Here is a 24,100-nt window from a genome sequence, read left to right on the forward strand (position 1 = left end):
GTTATGATTAATGAACTAAAAAATTAGAATGTACAAATGAAGTTCCTATCTTTCAAATTTCATCCCCTAAGTGAATAAAATGGCTCCAAAACTACTGTAAACTCGAAATTAACCTTTAGAATTAGATACACGAAAAATTGCATTTAAATTATCCATTAAAAATAAAGGAAGCGTGTTGTATTGTTTTTTTCAAAACTAGTCATGAATGAGGTGAAATAAGGGATATAGTATATTATTTTTGATGTTTGAAGTTATAAAAACAGATATTTGTATCAGCAATCAATGAATAAAAACAAAAATTTGCGAAGGAACCTTATTGTTCTATAAGTGGTAAAAATGATTTTTCTCAGGTAATTAATTTAATTTTTATTAGTAGTTTAAAAATTTTTTACTAATATTTTTAAGTTTATTCTTTGTTGCTTTTTTCTAAAGGCGTTCTGGTAATTGCGCATTAGTGGGGCTCCAGCCCGACTTTAATAAAAAGATTTTTTAACAATTGGTGTATATTAAGAATGCCAAGAAAAGAGAATTTAGGTCTGGAGAAGCCAGAAACATTGCAGAGAAATATTTTTGTTAAGTGATTATACTGTTTTCAGCTTTCTATTTATTTATTCTATCATTAAAAAAAAAATATTTGATGAAGGGTATAGGTGAGATAAAAAAGTGGATGGAAGACAGATGCTGTCTGTACATAGCAAGAAAATTACCATCATGATAAGTATATTTTATCATAATAGTAACTATCAATAAGAAATATTTGGGAAACATTTAATCACCCCTTCCCCCCCTGTGACAACCACCACTAGCATATTAGACTCCCATCTTCCACGTTTTTTAACTTTACAGCAGAAAAAATATTTATAACATTTTTTTGCAATTAATAATTGTAAAAAATGGCCTCTCCCACCTTATATTTTTTCTAGGTAGTAGAATATGTTCCGATCATCAAAAAAAAGTTTTTATTGAAATTGGACTGGAGCCCTATTAATGCACAATTACCGTCATTCTCATTAATAAACACTTTTTTTCGATTTCTAATTGAAGGTTTGTAAGAAGTGGTAGATACAACTTTGCACTTTTCTCTACATTTTTGTCATCAGTTTCTGTCATTTGTTTACCCCATGTTACGTTGAACTTTGGGGTGTATATACTTGCTTACAGTGCAGATCAATGTAGGCGGAACTAGGGTGAGAACAAGTGAAAATCAGAGCCGGGTAACTCAATCAAGATTCGCAGTGACGTAACATCTCATTATCAGAATAGCATTCACCAAATATCGCTATGTTACTGGATGTAATTCGTAAAGTAGATTAAACGGAATGTCTCTGGGTAAATACCCGGTGAATTATCTGTTATTAACATTGGCGTGCTTAACATTTTTGTTAGGTACTTATATAAAAAAAATATTTATTCATTGAATCGAAAACACTTTCACTAAGTTCTTGTACTTTCATAATAAAAACAAAACACAACGTTTAAGTTAAGTTACCTACAAAAAAAGTTTTATTAATTTTTCACCCTTCCGCCTAAAGAAGGCTACTGTATAGTAAACAATTTCATCTGTTTTATGTATAAAATTGATATTTTCATCCGTTTTACTCCAATTAGTCTATTAGATTTTGTCCTTCTGATTGCATATTAAGTGGTGTGTAGGTACAGTCGAATACATTATTTTAGAGTCAATTATTACAAACGAATTCATAGTCTAAACGGCTTAGTGGCAAAGTACTAAACTAGCACTCTAATCATAAGGGTTCCAATCCTGGACTGAAAATATCCTCTGCATGATTTTTCTTAACAAAATAAAAAACAAAAATAATAAAATTGAAACAGAATTTTACTTTACGACAACAGAAATCTTAAGGATAATCCGGAAAATGAAACGAATAGTTGAATAGTGTAATGATACTGATACTTATTTTTTATTAATATCTAGTAATTGATAGAAGAAGAATTTGATCAGTTTCATATACAGGTGATTTCATAGTATGTATTATTAATGAACAACGAAAGAGAGCTGAAAGAAATGATGCAAAAATTCAATAAATATATAAAAGTGAGATAAGGGCTAAAATTAAATACAGGTAAGCCAAAAATTTTGAAAGGAAAAACTCAGGAGAAAGAAAGAAGAAATTCAAATTCCAGTGGGAAGGAAAAATAATCCAATAAGTTAGAGAGCTAAATTACCTGGGATTCGTACTTCAAAAAATTAATGGAGTAGATGAATACATAAAAAAGCCTGAGGAAGAAAGTAATAGGGATTATGGGAAGGGTCTGGGGAATAGGAGAAAGAAATCTCAAAGAAAGTTCTTATTCGAGACATTGGTTGTATCCAACGCAAATATGGGAGTGGCAAGAAAGAAAACAAATTGAAAACATTCAATACAATGCATAAAATGGATTTAAAAATTAGATAGAAATACACCGAAATACCTATTACAAAAACAGAAAAATTGGCCATAAAATACTTGAAAAGAGCTTTAAAGTACGAAGAAAAAGTATTAAATTCAGAAAACAATATGTTACTAAAAGGACCTATAAAAATTAAGGATAATATATTGAATATTCAAACCAAAGGAAAAAAAAAAACACAACGAAAGATGGAAAAAAGAAAGAAAAGAATTTTTAGTGGAAAAGGGATGGGCGATCACTCGCTACGGAGGGAAACTGGAAGGAGAAAGAATTGTATGAAAACAATTGAAAAGTTTCGCAAAAGACATAAGCAAAAAAGAAGAAAAGAAAAATGAGAAACTTTGCACAGGAATACAAGCAAATATGGAAAGAAAGGAAGAAAAGGTTATTTAAAATGTGTAAAACCAAAGAGAAAAAACAAATTAGTTTTAACAGCAAGATTTAGACTGTGAAGTCAGAATATTACAGCGGTACTGAGAAGAAGTAGATAAGAAAATACGAAAGTTATGTAAATTGAAACCAGAGACGTTCGAACACGTTTTTGAGAGATGTGAAATAACAGGAAATGGTGCAAAAAAATGGGAAATTTAAATGGAAGGTCCAAAAAGTATGAGAGAAGTATTATGGAGGAGGAAAATAGCAGACAAGCCAGAATAATAAAAATGTATAATTTGTAGAATTGCATACATATATAAAACGTAATGTTTTCAATAAAGCTAATAAAGCTACTTATTTTTTATCTTTAATATTATAAGTAACATTAATGGTGCAATTTTAAGTTATATACGAATTTTTTATCTTTTTCCAACTATTAAATGAACAAATAAAATATAAAATTCTTTGCACCCCATGTACCAAACAAAAACTTTTTAATTTTGATTTTCGTTTCGTAGTAGGTACGGTTTCACTTAACGAAGACAATGTTAAAATGTCTTTTTTAATATAGAAAATTATAATTTGGTAGGTACATTTTTGAAAATTATTGGTCCTGTATTGCTAATGTACGTTTCGAAAAATGAAAGATAATTTTGAGGAGTATTTTGGTAAGAACGTAAAATGAGAAAATTTTTTAAGACACCTTGCAGATACACAACGATTTAGAGCAACAAAATAAGGAAAAAAAAATGTTCTGCAGTTCTGAGTGTTCATTTTGACGTTTATAATTATTGATTAAAGTTGTTTCAAAGTTTGTAAATGTGTGTAACGTACCTGCGTTCTGGAAAAGCAGTTAAGCAGTTCAAAGAAAAAATAAACTATCCGGATGTTTCCAGACGGTTCCAGAAAGCAAACAAGAGTATTTAAAGGAAGAGACGATCTCCGAGAGAAGAGAAATAAATTAACCGTTGCAGAAGTGAATCCAAAAATAAATTGACAGTGATAGAAGTGAAATAAATAGCGCAGTGAACAGTGACATTTCAACAGTAGTGTAAATAAATAGAATAATTCATAATCAGTTTAGTAATAATTTAATAGTGTTTTTTAAGTTCTTTAATAATAAATGTAAATAAATAGTTTCTGTCGTTATCAGTCTTAGAAGTTAATTTTGTTAAACCCACGAACATTACAATACGTACTTATAAACGCTAATTTATCTACATAATATTGTAAATTAACACAAATCAATTTTAGAAAAATTCTAAAAAAACTGTTTTTAGTCGCATTATATTACGATAAACACAGACTCTTAATTATGTACAAAACTACATCAATATTAACTTAGGAGCTATAGGTAACTATTCTGTATGCATCTACGACATCTAGTGTTCGACTCGACAATGCAGAATGGGGGAATCACCGACAGCTCCTGTAACTTGGAGATAATCCAAAAACATGGTACTATGATCTCATTGCTTATTATAGCAAGATAACCTTTCTAATAATACTTAAAGCGTAAATATGTATACATATGCAGGATCTGTTAAATATGCCATATATAAATATTTTAGATAATCTGCTAGAATAAAGACAAACGAAAATTGCAAAATTAAAAAAAAAAGGTCGTCTTCTGTTATATTTTACCAGTTTTAAGCCTAATAATAGATAACAAATATTATTGCTTACAAATAAACGCTGTTAATACATAATGAAAGTATATTTTTTGATATTTATTATAGATAATAGGTGGATTGACGACCTTATGATGATAGATAATAGATATACAAAGGGTATTATTTATGTACAAATATGTAAAGATTAAGGAAATATATACACCATTGGGTATATGTATCTCTTATCTATGCAGATATGCAGGCAACTTGGTGAAAATAACTATTAAATTAGCTTAGCAGTGCTGTAATTTTGCATGTTTTAAATGCAATATAAGACAAATATTTTATTGTTGTTCCAATTAAGTTTCTCTTTAAACATTGAAGGTATGCCTTTAATTATAATTAAATGAATTTTATTCGTAAATAATTTATTATTTAGATGACGTATTTCGAAAATTTACTGATCTCATCATAGGGAGTGGTTGAACAATCAAAAAACTATTTACTTCTTTAAAATTTTTAACAAAATGGGTTTATAGGTGCGATTAAGTTTATTTTTCGAATATTTTTTATGAAAAAACAAAGTACACAACCCCATAAAAAAAAACATCAGCTTAATCTGAAGTAAAGAAGATAAAACAATAATGTGCATGGCGGTCAATTTTTACATTAAATATATTTAGTCGTCTGTTTTAATAAATTATTTATTATTACAACTATGTATTGAAAGGCAAAATTAAAAATTTTTAAAAGATTTCGAGATTAATATTTAATCTTGTTGCAGTTACTTTAATATTTAATTATTTCAGGGTGATAAAAATGTTTGAACAATTAATTGTACAAATAAAGCATCAGTATGGAAAATTCTTATGTTTTCACAATGCAAGTAATAACAGTAAAGAACCAATATTTGGAATGAAGAAAGACTGCCAGGGATATAAACAGGAAGAAACTATAGTACATTTCATACGTAATGGTAATGGGTATCAAATACAGCATCAGGATGGAAAGTATTTAAATTTTGACCATGCATATACTAAATCTAAAGAACCAGTATTTGGAATGAATAAAAACTTTTTTGAGGATAAAACTATAGTACATATTTTACCTAAAGATGATGGTTATCAAATAAAACATCAATACGGAAAATATTTAAATTTTGACAATGCATATACTAAATCTAGAGAGCGAGTGTACGGAATGACGCAAGGATTTTATGAAGATGAGACTATAGTATACTTTATACCAATAAAATATAATTTTTCTATTAAAATTGAAGGTTTCCAATATGATACTAGGATGGTATATAACGCTCAGTTAAATGGTCAAATACAGCAATTCTCTTTGATTAATAAGACTTTTTATAATAATTCGGACACTAATCAAAGATTCAGTATAAATGAAAGTGTAACTGTTAACACTTCTACAACATTTCAACACTCAACAACAGATGTTACAACATGGCTAAATGAAGTTTCTGCAGGGGTTAGAATCACGGCCGAAGGTAATATTACTCTCCCTCTATTAACAGAAGGAAGAGTCGTTGGAGAAACCTCGTCTGGATTTAAATATACCTGGGGTAGAGAATCCACCGAACAGTTCAGTAACAGTACTACTAAAAGTGTTGAACAAACTGTGAACATAACAGATGAAATTACTGTTTGTCCTAAATCTAAAATGACCTACAAATATATCAAAAATCAATTATCTGGAATTGCAGTTCCATACGACGCGGTAATGAAAATTAAATGTGAAATGGGTGGAATTTATGTATCGGATGAAGCTCTTCAATTTATACTGGATCATATAGGAGATTGCCCTACTGGTAGCATTGCAAAAGAGAATGGATGCGGTATATACTCTGTTCCATTAGCTGGTGAGATGATAATAAATATAGCACTTAATTTCTCGACTTATTGTGATCAACTACCTTTATAAAATATAATCTTTACTAATGTTTCAGTGTGTTTTATGCACCCTATTACAATTTGATTGTCAGGTCTGTACGAGGTCTGTCCAAAAAGTATTCCGAATTTTGTGTTTGGTAAATGTCTAGATGATGGCCCCCACCCGAAGGGAGTGGGGGTGGGTGAGATCGAAAGAGGAGGGCTCCCACACCACTTTACTATAAAAAGTTCGTGGCGGTCTCACCCCCATAAAAACTTATGGGGGTTAGATAATGCCCCCCCACCCCCATAGGGGTGATCAAAAGAAGGTGGTCACCTGAGTAAAACCCCATAAAAAATTTGGGGCGGTCTCACCCCCATAACAAGTTATGGGGGCTGAAAGTTGATTATTTTGACAATTTTCATACACTATAATTCAAATAAAATTCAATAAAATAATTATTTTCAAGCGGGTGGAGGTGGGGGATCGAAAGAGAACTTGAACAAAACCAGATAACCTAACCTAACCCAACCTACCCTATTGATAAAGATATTTAAATAATGTTTTATATAACTTTCTCAATATTTTTATGTATTTTTCATTAGTTTTACCTTTGAATATTGTTTAAACATGACTATATAAATATTTACATGCCTAGAAATGTATAAAAATTGACATATTTATTAACTTAGAACCCCCATAACTTTTTATGGTAGCGAGACTGCCACGAACACTTTATGGTACAGTGGTCGGGGAGACCTCCTCTTTCGATACCCCCCACCACACCCTGAAGGGGGTGGGGGCTATCATTTAGACCTTTACCTTGTGTTTTTCAAAAATTGTTTATTTATCGATGAATATCTATTTTATCCCCTTCAAAGTAATCCCTACCAGATATTATACACTTGTGTCAACGTTTTTTCCAATCCTCGAAGCACTTCAAAAATAAACATTTTTTTTGATCTTGTTCAGCTCTTCCTTCGATGTCGTCTTTATCTCCTCAATCGTAGCGTAGCGTCGTCCTTTCGTGGGCCTCTTCAGTTTCGCGAACAAGAAAAAGTCACAAGGGCCAGATCTGAGGAACACGGTGGCCGCGGTATTATTAGTGTGGTGTTTTTGACCAAAAATTCGCCCATAAGTAACGATTTGTGAGCAGGGGTGTTATCATGGTGCAAAAGCCAATTTTATGTTTTTCCACATATCCGGACGTTTCTGACTGATTACTTCGCGCAAATTGCGCATAACTTGTAGGTAATAGTCCTTATTGACCGTTCTACCCTGTGGCAAGAACTCATGATGCACCACTAAGGTGGCCATATTTTTTTATTTCAAATCCGGGACGGGAACTTGTAGCGGGGGGGGAGGGTAGTTAAGTTAAATAACTTAAATATGATTTTTTTAATAAAAATTATTCACAAAAATTATACATAACAAATACTATTTAAGGATATAATAAAAATCATTATTTTTTTTAAATGAATAAGTGTATTTTCACTGAAGTTGATCACATCCGAAATTTCAGACAATAATAAAAATACTAAATTTCCAAAGAAAACAAGGCACTTTTCAAAGAACTCAAAGTCAAAATGTTGTAAAAATTGTAATATACATACATACGTGATTAATAAAATTGAACTAATTGTAAAAGTCNTCGGTTCAAATTTTGTAAAAATAATTCTAGTTGAAATATATTTAAAATAAATATTGAAAATAAGAACCTTTTCAAAAATTCGGGACAATCCGGTACAATAAACCTGAATCAAGGACAAATATTGCTTCTAGAAAAATCCGGGACGAAAGGTGGAAATCCGGGACGTATGGTTACCTTATACACCACGCCTCTGCAATCGAAGAAAACTTTAAGCAAAACCTTCACATTCGACTTAACTTGACGCGCTTTTTTGGTCTTGGCTCGGGCGGCAGCTCCCATTCGGATGATTAAGCTTTGGTTTTCACTTCATAACTATAAACCCATGATTCGTCACCAATTATGACCCTCTGCAGCAAATTTTGGTCGTAGCCGACAGAAATTGAGCAATTTTAGTACGAATTTCGCGGCGACCTGTTTCATGCCCAAATCATTGGTAAAAATCGAATGGCAGGAGCCAATCGATATATTTTGGTCCTCAGAGAAACAGGAGTACCAACATAACACCACAAAATCGAATATACGTAACCTGTGAAAATTCAAAATTCGCGATACTCTTTGTACAGACCTCGTATAAGGCTGACGGACTGTTGAAAAAGTGTGCTCAACTTTGCCCCTCCTAAGAGTAATATGCTTATATGTATAAAATACATTTATCATATTATCACGTTACTTACTTACTTACTTACTTACTGTTAGTGAGGAGATGCTGTTATATTTAACGGTAAATCAGGTAAGTATTGGACAAAGACCGACAAGACTCATTTTAAATGAGTGCGCCATTTTATCATACGATTAAGGCACTTAGGTGTTGTCAGTTGTAATTTGGGTAATTATCTAAAAACTACCCCCTACCCCCTATCGAATTAGGGTTGTGGGAGTGTCCAAGGGAAGTCTATTGAGCAGGAAAAACATATTTAACTTTCGGTTGTTCCTTATTATAAAAATATGTTGAAAAATGTCTGATAAACCAGTGGTTAGTGTGCTACTTGTGCCCGACATTTTACTTTTTTTTTTAATTAATTTATTTTTACTAATTTCTTTTTTGACGAACAATTAGATAATGGTGGGCGTCGTGAGTGTTATCGTTGCCGTGTATTTCCTTTTATTTTATAGTCATTTTATTTCATAACATTACAAAAAAAGATGACCGACGACTATTAAATCCACCCAAGAAAATGTTGTAATTACTTCCCTTTAACACCTCCCACAACCCCAAGTCGATAGGGGTTTGGGGGATTTTTGGTACATTTATCTAAAATGAGCCTCGTATGTTTTTGTCCTGTTGGGTATATATGTCTCCTAAGCACAGAAATTAGATACTTATGAACAAATAGCACCTTGCAAATGTAAAAGAATTTTGTCTTAGAACATTGTATATATGTGAGCATTCTCACGAACTCTTTATGTTATGGTTTCGGCTCCGACCAGCCGGAATACGACTCAAACCCCGGGGAACTACCGGACCAAATGAAGAAAACCGACTAGTTCAATGATTCTTTTATTTAATTTGTTCGAGGACATTTTCTAAAGCTCTTGTCAGGTGTAAACCTATTATGTAGTCACTCGCTTTTAAAGTTAATAATAGTTGTTATTAAAAGCAAACTCGAGATTACCCACCCAAAAATCTCACATAAGATACATGGGTGTTAATGCCTAATAGCATTGTGATACACGTCCGTATGATGGGTAGCGCTAACTTCAAAATATAATTTTAATCGAAAGAAACTTTTATCAAATCTCAAAAACATCCTAATTTCCTCTAAATACCTATATGTTAGATAAATATATCAATAACAATAACACTCACAACGAAGAATTACAAAACCTTTATTTTTTTTCCTTTTTCTTAAAATAACAAAATTAATGAAACTCTTACTAATTAGAAAAAGAATTAGACTCTATATTCGAAAAGACTATATCAGAATGAATNATTTGTTAGATAATTATATCAATAACAATAACACTCACAACGAAGAATTACAAAACCTTTATTTTTTTTCCTTTTTCTTAAAATAACAAAATTAATGAAACTCTTACTAATTAGAAAAAGAATTAGACTCTATATTCGAAAAGACTATATCAGAATGAATCCTCAACCCCTTTCGATAGCGTTGGCCTCGAAACTCCAGACTGTTTATGTTTATATTTCAATGTTTTCCCATAATTTAAGACTGCCGAGGACGGAGACAGACCGGGAGGGAAAATGTCGCCAACATATAATTTAATTATTTTACAATTAATGTAATCGTTCACTGAAGTTGATCACATCCGAAATTTCAGACAATAATAAAAATACTAAATTTCCAAAGAAAACAAGGCACTTTTCAAAGAACTCAAAGTCAAAATGTTGTAAAAATTGTAATATACATACATACGTGATTAATAAAATTGAACTAATTGTAAAAGTCGTCAACGAATATTAAAAAAAACATATTGTAGCAGTAAAATTAGGTATTAATAATTGCTAAATAGTTTGCACAAAATGTAAATAAACATCATGTAAACATAAGCTAATTTTAGAAACATTTCCATTAAAAATTGATTTTTAATTGGATTATCATGGATTTTTAATTATAAAACAACAACAATATTAGCATATATCTGTTCTGGTATCTTTTTACGACATCTAGTGAGCGAGTTGGCAATGTAGAATGGGGGAATCACCGAACTCTTGCAACTTGGAGATAATCTAAAAACGTGCAATGATTTCACTGCATGTTGTATATTTAGTAATTTAACCTTCAGAGGAGAAAAAGTTTCTAATTATACTTTAAACGCAAATACGTATATACTAAGAGAATTTAGTAAATATGTTGTTTGATAATACAAAAAGCGTTTATAAGAAATAAAAGACATCAGTTGTTACAGCTTTTTATTTTTTCATTGTATTTGTTAATGGATTTTCAACGAGACGGTTGAAACCGTTGAAACGAAGTACGTATTAAAACATAAGATATAAGTAATGTTTATTGACTTTAACAAAAGTCGTTGGTGAGAGCGATATCGAATCGCAATTAACAGGATACATGCACCGACCCGCGATAAAAGTCTGCAAGATGGCAAAAGTGACAAATACCAATCATACCAATTTTCAATTTATAAATAAGATCAATAGAAATTTTAACATTTTTCAGTTTCTAAATTTTAAAGGACAGATTTTTGGAAATAGATTTAAGTTAAAAGGATTTATTAAAATTTATACTATTTTTGCATACTTACACAGTATATGTAGGTATAGCAGATGCATTATAAAGTGGTGGTGTTCACCGACAGAATTATTGCAAGAAGGCATGGAGAATAAAGAGCATCTGGGCTGTGATTTTCAATATTCTAAAAAAATGAAATTCTTTAAAAAATATAACGTAATATACAAATTTCATTGTTTACTTCGAAGTGGCTCGACCCTACACAAAAAATAAGTGATTTGTAACCCATTTTACAACCCTTATAGCTTATAATACTCGTTAACCATGTTACTATTTTAGTAGGTAATTGTCTATATCTAGATTAACAAAAAGTTGGGCGATGAATTAGAGGCGGGGTGGTGGGGGCTAAAAATGAAAATTTTTATAGTCTCACCATACATTACATAGTTGAACCCCCTTTCCCTACCCCCCAGGTGTCTTATTTTATCTTTACTTTTCGCAATATTATGAATTTATTCTCATACTAAATTTAAAAGAAAAAACGATTCTTTAACCCTGTTACTCCCAACTATCACCATTTTATGGGGGATGCTCAAAGTGAGTCCTACTATTTACTATTTTGATTTTTAGCCTCCACCTTTTACTCAATGAGGATGAAGCTCTTGGACTTCCTTCTACCCCTACCCCCACCCCATCTAAACATTTACCATGGATTTCGATGACTATAAATTATTAAACCCTTACAATTTACAATAAATAAGGAGCATTATTGGTGTCAAATAAAAATCACCAATTCATAATGAGAGAACTGTACTACACAACATACATAATGTATGTCTTTTTTTTAATTTTATTGTTGCATTGTGGCGCAGTATCGCTATCCCCTCCGTTAATGGCAATTTTTTATTACAAATACAGTCACATATACATGCAAGCATGTATAAGTAGCCGAAAGCGACTCTTATTAATTTACTAGTGCATCAGCTAACACCGAAGTCTTGAAAACAGTAGATATACCTACAGAATATAAATATTTTTGTGGTCGTTCAAATTCAGTTCTTTATACGTTGAAGGTATGTAAGTTTATTATAAATATCTATTGCAACAATTTTTTTTTTATTATGTGCATGGGGAAGTTCATAACATTTCTATGGTAAATTGTGTTCATTATGTGGATGATGTGTCTAATTATAAAAATAGCTTGTTTGTGTGCAGGTATTAGATGATAAAAATTTTACAACAAACACACAAGGCTATTACTACCATCATAATGTTTATATCGTTTAAAAAATGAATGTGAAATTTACAATAAATAAACAATGCGATAAAGAGACTTTAACAGAAAGAACAATCAATGCAATGTAGATCACATTTTTTTGCAATTATTCTAGTTTTTTGTTAATTACTCACAACATAAAATTTTTGTGTCACAATTATGAAGAATTCTTCTGCCTTAAGAACTGTTTGTAGGCTATCTGCATTTCTTCGTCCATTTCCGGATTTAAATCCAGATCAGTGTCAGATCCATCACTACAAAAGCTTAATTCAGGTATGTAAAACAATGAAAAACTAATACAGTTAATACTGTAATATACAAAAAAAACAAATAAACTTACTCAGTCATGTCATCAAGCCATTTTCTTTCTTCCAAAGTAAGTTCTATTCCATCAGGTCCATAGAAAACTCCTTCTGTATTGTATTGGTAGTTTACATCCTTTCCAAGTTGACTACAAAATCATTGTTACCATATAATAAAATATAATTATATAATTTCAATAAACTTCAAAGACATATAAATCACNGTAAAATAATAGACCAATTAAAAGTACTTTTATAAAATGATAATTTCTTATCTTTGTTTCTATTAAAAAATTAATGTAGGTGGTGAAGGTTAAATTACGCCCTGTTATAGGCTTATATGCAACTATGTTTACAATTGTTTTTATATCTACGTAATTTCTCAGTGGCTCATTACAGCTAGAATCCAAGTTTTATTAATTTTAAATTACTTATCATAAATGTTCAAATAGGTAGTAATTTTTTCTTTAATGGAGTGGGTTTAGGAATTTCGTGTTGTAACATGATGTGGGTAGACATTTGCTTATCATACAACAGCGTCGTAGTGTAGGGGAAGTCCCAAACTTGAAATTCTATCCCACACGTTCGAAGCTTATTTGTTTTGGCCTCAAAGTTTTATAAATAACAAATATTAAAAAAATGTATGCAAATACATAATATTTTTAGTTATTATGAATATGTACGTGTTCGATATTACATACATACCTAGTATGTATTATATCCAATTTAAATATTATATATGTGTATTTATGTAAGGTAAGGTAAATAGAGTTAAATTAATATTAAATTTTAATTTGCGCAGATGGATAAGGGTTCTTCCAATAGAACAAATCAATGCAATCCCAATCATGGTTCTACAGGCCCCGGCCGTTCTGCAGGGTATCATGGCTCTGGCACCAGATCAGATTTGAACAATCATTCTAATCAATCTAATCCAAACAATCCTTCTTACTACTCGAGTAGAAATACATCTAAAAAATAATTCCGATTTGTTTCTTCTTGTTTATTTTGTTCATAATATGATTTGAAATAAAGAGAAGTAAATTTATGTAACATTCTTTTATTTATTTATGAAATCTTAATATTAATAATAAGTAAAATTATTAAAACAACACTTCCAACTGACTAAACATGAGAAGTGCATTTTTTTCCAATTTGTGATGAACATTATAACAGATTTATTAAAACAAACCAGAAATTGAAAAATTTCAACAGGATCTATCTAGCACTAGCAAAAATATAAATTTGTAATATTTTTTCTTTACTCTATATTCGTTTTGGTGTTTATTTTAAATATTGACTGTAACAGGGTACCCGATAAAGAAGAATAAATTAGAAAAAAATTTTAAAGCTTTTAGATCAAAATAGTTGTCATAATGTTACTATGTTAGATACCATGAAGTAACGCAAATCATTCTCTTTTATTACGAAATCGAAAAGCAATCCATGAAATCGAAAAAAAATGATTATAAAAATTGCAAAGCGCCTGCTACAATTTAATTAGAAGTTTATTCAGTAAGGCAAAAAAGTGAGAACAGGCGCACGCGCTGCTCAGCTTGCTGACTTTAAAATGTTAAAAATAATTCATATACGCGCTAAAAGCGATATTTTGTTGTATAATGATTTGATAAAATGGTCTGGTTGTCGTTTTAAATCAAATTCCTGTTGAATAAGGTAAGTGCAACCGTTTTGTTGACATTTAATTGATTTTCCAAATTGGCATCAGACATTTAAGTAGTGAAACAAATAACATGTTCTGCCCAGAGCACACTTGGCATACACGTAAGAAAGCAATTTACAAAAGTCGTACGTACGTACGTATCGTGAAGTTACCTTTTTTTCGACAATTTTTACTGTAGGGTTTGCAATTTGCAAGCACAAAAAAATGCGACAATCAACATATCTTTAATAGTGAATAATATTATTGAATTATTGAAATACATTTAGCTGAAATTTTCATAAAATTTTAATTGACTTTTTCTTAACATATTTAATTAAAATGCTTCACAATAATATTACCAGTACGTAATGTTAATATCAACCTAAATAATAGTAGTAAGTTTTTCATTAATGATAAACATCATTATAGAATTAAACTAAAAAACAAATTATTAAATTATTTTGTCTGTTTTAATATTTAGCTATACCCATTTTTTATCTTTCCAGAGTTATAATGAAATTAAATATTTCGTATCCAGCCACTGGCTGCCAGAAGTTGTTTGAGATTGTTGATGACCACAAAATACGTATTTTTTATGATAAGCGAATGGGATCGGAAATAGCGGCTGACCTTTTGGGAGACGATTGGAAAGGTTACATATTTAAAATTACGGGAGGTAACGACAAGCAGGGGTTTCCCATGAAACAAGGCGTCTTAACGAACACTAGGGTACGTCTTTTGCTAACTGAGGGTCATTCGTGTTTTCGATCACGAAGAGATGGCGAAAGGCGGCGCAAATCTGTCCGGGGGTGTATTGTGGATGCAAATTTGAGTGTTTTAGCACTGACAATCGTTCGTAAGGGTGTGAGGGAAATTCCTGGACTGACGGACAGCACGATACCACGTCGTTTGGGACCAAAACGAGCCAATAAAATTCGCAAACTTTTTAATCTGACAAAACAAGATGATGTACGTCAATATGTCATTAAAAGACCGATTGCTGAAAAAGAAGGTAAAAAACAACGGTTTCGAGCTCCAAAAATCCAGAGACTTATCACCCCTCAGACCTTGCAACGCCAACGCCATCGCTTGGTTTTGAAAAAAAAAAGATGTCTGAGACGAAAGGAAATTGTGACAGCATATAAGAAAATTTTGGCGCAACGTCACAAGGAAACTAAGCAGAAAAAACAGGAGCTGAAACGTCGCAGGTCGTTCACTGATAAAGAAAGTAAAATTTCACTTCATAGCTTATAGCGAATTTTTGGTACCGTTGTGTTAGTCCTTTTTTTTTTTGGACGATAGTTCTATTGCTAATTTGGGACGCTAAGGTGCAAATCGTATAAATGATTATGAGCAGTTAATTGCGATAACCACTTATTTCATAATTTACGTTCTTTATCGTTGTTATTTCCTCAATAAATAAGTGTTTGCGTACCTAGTATTATTCGTTTTCGTAGTGTAGTAATGTATCTAATTCTCTATTTGTATTCAATAACTTGTGCTTTTGTAATAGATTGAAATTATGCCCAACAAGCTGGGCGAAATGTTGGCTGTGGTTTTTTAAATAAAATACTTTTAACCCCAGTATTGCTTTGATTAAAAATATTTGAAACCAAAATCGGGGAAGAAGAGTTTATTAACAAAAAGACTATCTTCTTACACATCTTTTTATTGAGCAACATTTTCTCATATACAATCAGCTCTGCTAGGTTTACTACAGGGGACGATATCATTATTTTTTTAATGTATCTATTCCTAGTAATGCATTCCATATTTTGGGATTTTCGAAATTAAAAAAAAAATAAAATAAATAACGCACTACAAAATACACAAATTACTTAAAAAAGTTATATTATTTTTGAGATATCACAGTGTCATTTCTTTAGTGTTACGCACCTCCCCAACATTTTCAAATATTAGAATTACAAGTTAAAATTGTAAAAAATACAATAAAGTTAAAATTGTAAAAAATATAATTAGCAATAAACTTAGTTCACTAAAGTTTTTTTTGTGTTTCTTGTTATATAATATGGAAGTGAATGTTTCTTTAATTGGCGAACTTAGTGGTCTACATTAAAATAATAGTTTTCTTTTTAGTGTTTTTTACCGATTGTTTTTATACCTACACCACGCTATATACGCGTACTTATTATTACTTTTTTTATGTAAATATTTGCAAATTATTGTATGACATACGTGTAAGAAAGAAGATCAACTGTTATCTAACACTAATTTTAAAGTTACAGTATTTTTTCATTTCAAAATTTTTTAATGTTTTTTTTTATTATGTGCATGGGGAAGTTCATAACATTTCTATGGTAAATTGTGTTCATTATGTGGATGATGTGTCTAATTATAAAAATAGCTTGTTTGTGTGCAGGTATTAGATGATAAAAATTTTACAACAAACACACAAGGCTATTACTACCATCATAATGTTTATATCGTTTAAAAAATGAATGTGAAATTTACAATAAATAAACAATGCGATAAAGAGACTTTAACAGAAAGAACAATCAATGCAATGTAGATCACATTTTTTTGCAATTATTCTAGTTTTTTGTTAATTACTCACAACATAAAATTTTTGTGTCACAATTATGAAGAATTCTTCTGCCTTAAGAACTGTTTGTAGGCTATCTGCATTTCTTCGTCCATTTCCGGATTTAAATCCAGATCAGTGTCAGATCCATCACTACAAAAGCTTAATTCAGGTATGTAAAACAATGAAAAACTAATACAGTTAATACTGTAATATACAAAAAAAACAAATAAACTTACTCAGTCATGTCATCAAGCCATTTTCTTTCTTCCAAAGTAAGTTCTATTCCATCAGGTCCATAGAAAACTCCTTCTGTATTGTATTGGTAGTTTACATCCTTTCCAAGTTGACTACAAAATCATTGTTACCATATAATAAAATATAATTATATAATTTCAATAAACTTCAAAGACATATAAATCACAATTACCTAGTTATTTTGTTGTTTTCTATGTGATTTGCATTGGTCTTGCCCCAATTTGTACTTCTTAAATTGACCACGCATTGTACTAAAGATTTCAGTGAATCAGACAGATGATTTTTCGATAATTCCAATTGATCAAAAATGTAATCAACATCTTTTGTATAATGAGCATCTAACAAACTACCAGTTAACTAAAAAAAGTTAAACAAATAATTAAAATAGTTAAGTTGATAAATAAAAGGAGAAATAGGCTAGTAGGGTACCTTCTAATATATAAAGGGCTAGTTAGAGCAAAAACAGAAGTAAAGGACAGGGGAAGATATACATTAGGTTACTGTTTGCAAATAGTTAATGTTATACTTTTGTGAAATGACAATTAACTATAGGAAGGAGTGGAAGTACATGTCCAACCAGCTTTCAGAGAAATGGCCCTATGATGATAATAATGTTGAGTTAAAATCACACTACATAGGAATCTAATAATACCTTCAGCACTTGACATGCAACTTTTAGATTGTTTGGAAAGTCGCCACTCTCTTGAATGCAGTTCTCCACTTTGACTAAATTTTTAAGACATTTAAGGAGCAAAGTCCCGTACATTTCCTCAGCATACTGTTGAGCATATAATTCAGCCAAAAATAGTGTTAAACCTTGATCGTAAGGAAGTTGGTCAATTTTCTTTTGACATAATAAAACTAGTCCGGGTTTGAATAGACCACTCTGTTCCTCCATAAATAAGCAAAGCCTTGCAGCACTATAGCTGAAACTAGGTATTAAGAGAGCCTAAAAGATAAGAAAATACTTTTATTTATAGTCTTCCAGCCATTCAAAAATAACTTTACCTGTTCTACAATTAAATTGGCCAATTTTCCTAAAAATTCAACATCTTCCAAGTAAGGTTCAACAACTTTCTGAACTACATCTAGTGCAGAATCATATTCTCCAGGATCCTGAGTTATTCTAAAAATAATTTCATGAAGGCTCTGCAAATCATCATTACAAATTTCAACAATGTAATTCTCATTGTTAAAGGAAACTTGATCATCAGCAGTGGGATTATTGTCTTTTAATGTTTTAATTTTTAATAGTCTTCCCTGAAGTGAACTTGATGGTAATTGTGATGAATCGTTAGCAGCTTTATGAGAAGGTGGAAACCACTCCTTGGCATCAACTGACAAAGTACTTGTTGATAATATATCTTCTGTGAAAGTGAGTGAATTGTTTAATTTATCAGACAACTTTTGTTCCAATCCGGGATCTTGAGTGTTATTTCGAGAATCTTTTGGTCTTCTCAATGGACCAGCCTCCTCGGGACCAGTCCATAACGAAACAGGCGGACCTTTAGTATCACCCATTCTTCAAAATTTAGCACTTTACTTTCCAAAGAACAAATTTGCTAACTTCAGTTATACACTGTGAATATCAAATAATCAAATAATATTTTTAATTTACAATAATTTCCCAAAGTAATAATGAAAGGATGTAAACAATATGGAGAACTTTCTGACATATGTGCTATTTGGCATTTGACAAAACCACAAAACTGACAATAATATTATCTGATTCTGCGTACATGTATATGTCAAAATTTGAAGTAGTCATCAGTTATTCAATCTCTTGTTCATCTAAATTTATGATCGGTTCAAATTCATAGATCAATATTTTTTAAATGAATAAGTGTATTTAAAATGGAAAAAATAAATTTTTGATAATCTTTCTTAAATACCCGAAACATATATCTGTGCCAAAACAAAACATTAATGAGACCAATAATAATTGTTAAATTTCACTGTATTGTTGTCCTATTTTTTACTGCAACAACTTGATAGGAAATAACTATGTAATGTTAAAAACATAATCTAACTGTGAAATTGCAAAAGTTTAAAAAATATTCACTTATTTGATAAAAAAAAAATGCTAAAAATGTAGGTATATGCAGGTATATACATATATAATCGATCGAATGATTTATAAACAGCTTTGAATATCATGCATCATGCCATCTATTTGTGAAACGATTGTTAAGATATTTGACAACTTAATTCGACAGAACGTGGCAAAGTAATCTTAAAAAACATGGCTGATAAGTATAATCATACGATTACATTTTTTTAAGTAATTGTTATTTGTGAAAAGAGTGCGCTCGATATATGCGGAACACACGAAAACTAATTATTTCTATTATTCTTAAAATCGTGAAAAATAATGTAGTTAAGGTAGTTAACAAAATGCAGAAAAATAATAAGTTGCAAATTATCGAGTTACAATGTTTTCGTCGAAGGTTTTTATGTAAATAGACTGTTATGTTAGGGGTTTTTGTAGTATAAGTGTAATATTTTTACTGGTACATGACAACATAAGTTGAAAATGTACAGGACTGCCTTATACTTTACTGTCTGCTCAATTTGGCTATGCCAAATTATTACAGGTGAGTGTTATCATCAAGTAATTTAACGTCAATTGGAGAACTCCATAATGATTATTTTTTGTTGTTAATTAAGGTGTTTTAAAATTATATTACTCTTTTAGGAGTCCTCTCATTGAAATGCAAATGTGATCTATGTAAAGACAAAAATTACACATGCATCACAGATGGATACTGTTACACTTCAGCCACTCTTAAGGATGGTGTTATCTTATATAATTACAGGTATATTTCCTCATACAGATATACATATAATTTTGAAAGTGTAACATTATTGCAAGTTCAGGAATGTTAAAATTATTTATCTTTTATGTGCAGTATATGTAACATACAATAATCTTGCAGTAAAGTTACTCTTTTGTAATTTCTTATAGTTGGTTCTGTATTATTTCCGTTATGTTCTTTTGGTCATATATCTTTTTAAATACTATATATCCTAGACAACTAGGAGCCAGTCTAAATCGATTTAGTAAATCCTACCTTACCTCCTACAACCAAATTGATGTGTACTAACACTCAAAGAAAGTTTATGAATAATTACACTATTTAAACAAAAACGTCGCCTTTAAAAGTTTTACAATTCAAGCACTAATATTAGCTTAACAAAACTCACGGGTTTCATTAAACAATTTAAAGTTCAAACAAAAAGTTAGTTTAATTGTAATTAGTGAATCTATTACATAATTTATACTAAAAAATCTGGTTATACAGTATACAGTATATACAGTTAAATGGCAGAATATAAAATTTATGTACCTACATATTATATGCATATTATTTATTNACTTTAAACTTCTTTCATGTTTCAAATGTCAGATTAAGAAGTCTAAAGGAGGATTTTACATTTTTATATGGTATACGTTTAACATTGACAACTTTATAGCGTTTCATATTCTTTGTATTTTTAGTACATTAAAAAATTAAAAAGAATACTCACCCCTAATTACTATTTATTTTTACCAATTATTTGTGGTAATTAGGAGTGAGTATTCCTTTTAAGTTTTTAATTAATATTTACCACAGTCTCCTCCTATTTTTAATGCAGTTTAATAATTGATGTCAAGGATCTAAATTTTTAGTTTGGATCATATTATATTTGCATTACAAAATTGTAATAGATAATAGAAAAGATAAACACTTTGTTTTTGTTTTACGAATTTATTCGTTTAGCGATATCGTTTCGGCTTTTACACCATTCTCAAAAGACAGTATAATTGTAGTTCACAATGTTTTGTTAATTATTATGTACAGACCAAGCGTTTCTGTGATTGTCAGCAAATAGCAGTGATTGTTGCAATTCAAGAAAGTTTTAAATAATATAAAATCGTTTTTATCGACAGTAGGTAACGGTTTGATATTTCGTCTATCTAGCCCGATCGAAACCAAGTCCGACTTGTGTCAGGTATATTGTTTTTAACTGTTTTTGCATGATCTTTTGCGTTTTTTTCTGTGGAGCTTTGCTTTTTAGCCTTTGTACTTGTTTCTATTTTACAATTTACATATGTGTACTAACACTTAACCAAAGCGCCTCCAAAAGTAAATATTTTGTTTACCTTTTGAGACGCTTATAATCTATTATTAATTCATGCCTAAAGAATGCATTTAATTTTACTGTGTTTACAGTGCCATTCTAGGGTTTGGCAAAAAAAATAATAAAAAATGAAAAGCCATTGTTTTTGAAATATATATATTTTTTTAATAATTTAGATAACGCTACATCGGACACGTCGTTGGGTACTATAGAAATAGCAGTTGTAATAATTCTTCCTACGCTCGTTATTTGCATTATAGCGATGGCTATTTATCTGTATTATCAAAACAAACGAAGTACGCATCATCATTTAGGTTTAGGGGATGATAGCATCGAAGCCCCCGATCATCCCATTTTGAACGGCGTCAGTTTGAAGCACATGATCGAAATGACGACTAGTGGTAGTGGATCTGGTAAGATAAAAACATATTGTACAATAATATGTTGCTCAGTTTTAACGATTTTTAGGATTACCTTTGTTGGTACAGAGGAGTATTGCTCGCCAAATTCAGTTGGTGGAAATTATTGGGCAGGGTAGATATGGGGAGGTGTGGAGAGGTCGTTGGAGGGGAGAAAATGTCGCTGTGAAAATATTCAGCTCTAGAGAAGAAAGGTCTTGGTTTAGGGAGGCTGAAATTTATCAGACAGTTATGTTACGTCATGATAATATTTTAGGTTTTATTGCAGCTGATAATAAAGGTATGATATGGGTACAATTTTTAAAATTTAGTTTTGCTGAAATATATCCTAGTGTTTCTAAATACATGTATATATTTAAAATTATTCTAATAGATACTAATTTTTGCCCCCTATCAGTCACTGGTAGCACCATTGCTTCGGGCGGTCGAAATTAACTTCTGTGAACAATTTGTTTAATCACTTTCTTTGTGTTAAAAATTGTTTGAAAATTTAAATTTAAAGGAATTGTTTGTAAATAGGTATGCAACACATCGTACACTTCATCATAAGAAATTGCTGATGCTAACTACGTAATACTGCTTTGCCCTGTGTTGGCAGCACTCATAATTTCTTTTAAATATAATATTATTCCAATGATGTTTATAAAAAGTAGCCTATTCGTGCGTTCATATGTCAAATTCTTTTTTTATTTTTATCACTTAAGTTTATAACCTTCATTTCCGAAATATTACTTTTAAAAGTCGCTCACAATGTATCCTGCTACTATTTCTAAACAAGGCTTTCTAAAAATCTTAAAAAAAATCAGGATTGTGACGTGTAGAAAGTAATGATAAAAAGCTAAATTTTGTTCAACTTCTATTAATAAATTAGAGTCGTTTTATGTATATTACAGACAATGGAACATGGACGCAGCTATGGCTTATAACCGATTACCATGAGCATGGATCTTTGTTTGATTATCTAGGCAGAAACACATTTGATACGAGTGCTATGATTCGCATGGCCCTTTCAATTGCCACTGGTCTAGCTCACCTTCATATGGACATAATGGGTACCCAAGGTATGAAATATACATAGTCACAGTTGATCAATGTCCTTTTTTTTATTTTGTCTATTTATGAGTTTATTTTTTTCTTTCACAAAGGAAAACCGGCCATAGCGCATCGTGACCTGAAATCGAAAAATATATTAGTTAAATCGAATGGTACCTGTGCTATTGGTGACCTTGGATTAGCTGTTCGCCATGATGTTACCACGAATACAGTCGATATACCTCTTAATAATCGAGTGGGAACCAAGCGATACATGGCACCTGAAGTAAGAGATTAATTTTTTATTCATATTACCCTCATCTAAATCTTATTTTTTGTTTTTTTCTTCTCATTTTTTTTTACTTTTTATCTTTCTACTTATTTATTACCATACACCACACCAATGTACACCAATGTGCAGGCGCATATTGTGCCTCCTTGCTGGAAGGTACTGTATACTCACAGTATAAGATTGTACTTATGTATTATGTTTAACATCCAAATGATGTAGTGTTTAAATAAATAAATAAATAGAAAAATAAAATAAATATTAGAAAAGATATTTATTTTGTTTGCTTTTCACGTTGGTTTGTTTTAGGTTTTAGACGAAACCATGAACATAGAGCACTTCGATTCGTTTAAAAGAGCCGACGTATACGCTTTAGGGCTAATATTTTGGGAAATATCAAGACGGTGTAATGTTGGTGGTATTTATGATGAGTACCAATTGCCGTTTTATGATGCCGTACCCTCAGATCCTACCATTGAGGAAATGAGAAGGTATATTATTAATTAATTCATATTAAGATAACATACCTCAACTACTTTACTCAGAAATCGTGTGAATTAGAAGCCTGAAATTTGCAAATTGAACTTTTAAGGGATTCAATTCCCATTGTCGGAATCATGAGTACTTTTAATTAGAATTATTAGTTTTGGAGTAATTCTATTGAAATTAGGACAAGCTCTTTATTTTTTAATTATGCCGGACTGATGTTTGATTTTTTGTATAGGGTGGTTTGTGTTGAACGCCAAAGGCCTAGCATACCGAACCGTTGGCAAAGTTGTGAAGCGTTGCATGTCATGAGTAAGTTGATGAAAGAATGCTGGTATCATAACGCCACGGCCAGACTGACCGCTTTGAGGATTAAAAAGACTCTTGCCAACTTCAGAGCGTCGGAAGAATTGAAAATGTGAAGTCAGAGAAACGAGTGCTTTACGTAAGAAATTGTTTTAGTTCATATATTTCAAATAACCTATCCTACTTTCCTTGACATAAATACATCCTCTCCTATTTTCATTTAACTTACTTAGAGACTCATTAATTTTTGATACTGCTCTTATAACGACCCAACAGTTTAGTTAAGTGCAGTTAGTAGAATATTAGATTATGAATTAGGGGAAC

The 24,100-nt window shown here is 30.8% G+C and overlaps 4 protein-coding genes and 1 long non-coding RNA gene across 7 annotated transcripts in view; 3 read left to right on the plus strand and 2 right to left on the minus strand.

Annotated features, from left to right (window-relative positions):
• Positions 1–4,645: 4,645 nt before the first annotated feature.
• LOC112905302 lies at positions 4,646–6,357 on the plus strand. Its single transcript, XM_025977437.1, has 2 exons — positions 4,646–4,784; positions 5,210–6,357. The coding sequence occupies exon 2, from the start codon at positions 5,220–5,222 to the stop codon at positions 6,336–6,338; it is 1,119 nt and encodes a 372-aa protein (XP_025833222.1). The 5' UTR covers positions 4,646–4,784; positions 5,210–5,219; the 3' UTR covers positions 6,339–6,357.
• A 5,836-nt stretch (positions 6,358–12,193) lies between these two features.
• On the minus strand, positions 12,194–12,842 carry LOC108735182. The gene is made up of 2 exons (XR_001937532.2): positions 12,701–12,842; positions 12,194–12,623 (listed from the first exon to the last, which is right to left on the minus strand). It is a non-coding gene; the product is annotated as an uncharacterized LOC108735182 (long non-coding RNA).
• An 815-nt stretch (positions 12,843–13,657) lies between these two features.
• LOC108735195 (40S ribosomal protein S6-like) lies at positions 13,658–15,906 on the plus strand. The gene is made up of 2 exons (XM_018467039.2): positions 13,658–14,336; positions 14,829–15,906. The coding sequence occupies exon 2, from the start codon at positions 14,836–14,838 to the stop codon at positions 15,574–15,576; it is 741 nt and encodes a 246-aa protein (XP_018322541.1). The 5' UTR covers positions 13,658–14,336; positions 14,829–14,835; the 3' UTR covers positions 15,577–15,906.
• A 250-nt stretch (positions 15,907–16,156) lies between these two features.
• On the minus strand, positions 16,157–18,819 carry LOC108735196 (polyadenylate-binding protein-interacting protein 1). Of its 2 annotated transcripts, none has more exons than XM_018467040.2 (5): positions 18,131–18,819; positions 17,775–18,071; positions 17,295–17,479; positions 17,104–17,214; positions 16,157–17,017 (listed from the first exon to the last, which is right to left on the minus strand). In XM_018467040.2, exons 1-5 carry the CDS (start codon positions 18,641–18,643, stop codon positions 16,921–16,923), a joined length of 1,203 nt encoding a protein of 400 aa, XP_018322542.2. In that variant the 5' UTR covers positions 18,644–18,819; the 3' UTR covers positions 16,157–16,920. The 2 variants fall into 2 exon arrangements, with proteins under 2 accessions (XP_018322542.2, XP_025833241.1); XM_025977456.1 differs by having other exon boundaries at positions 16,157–17,026.
• A 477-nt stretch (positions 18,820–19,296) lies between these two features.
• LOC108735176 (TGF-beta receptor type-1-like) overlaps positions 19,297–24,100 on the plus strand; it is a 6,030-nt gene continuing 1,226 nt past the window's right edge. Inside the window, exons 1-8 of one of the 2 annotated variants that reach the window (XM_025977454.1) lie at positions 19,297–19,716; positions 19,818–19,938; positions 21,421–21,657; positions 21,713–21,943; positions 22,557–22,724; positions 22,809–22,981; positions 23,294–23,475; positions 23,709–23,915. In XM_025977454.1, the coding sequence (XP_025833239.1) occupies positions 19,881–19,938; positions 21,421–21,657; positions 21,713–21,943; positions 22,557–22,724; positions 22,809–22,981; positions 23,294–23,475; positions 23,709–23,892 (1,233 nt within the window). In that variant the 5' untranslated portion in view covers positions 19,297–19,716; positions 19,818–19,880 and the 3' untranslated portion in view covers positions 23,893–23,915. Of the gene's footprint in view, positions 19,717–19,817; positions 19,939–20,691; positions 21,116–21,420; positions 21,658–21,712; positions 21,944–22,556; positions 22,725–22,808; positions 22,982–23,293; positions 23,476–23,708; positions 23,916–24,100 lie in introns of those variants that run through there. The other variant, XM_025977455.1, reaches the window with a different exon arrangement.

The sequence above is a fragment of the Agrilus planipennis genome, unplaced genomic scaffold (genome assembly GCF_000699045.2).
Source record: "Agrilus planipennis isolate EAB-ADULT unplaced genomic scaffold, Apla_2.0 scaffold27, whole genome shotgun sequence".
Lineage (NCBI taxonomy): Eukaryota > Metazoa > Arthropoda > Insecta > Coleoptera > Buprestidae > Agrilus > Agrilus planipennis.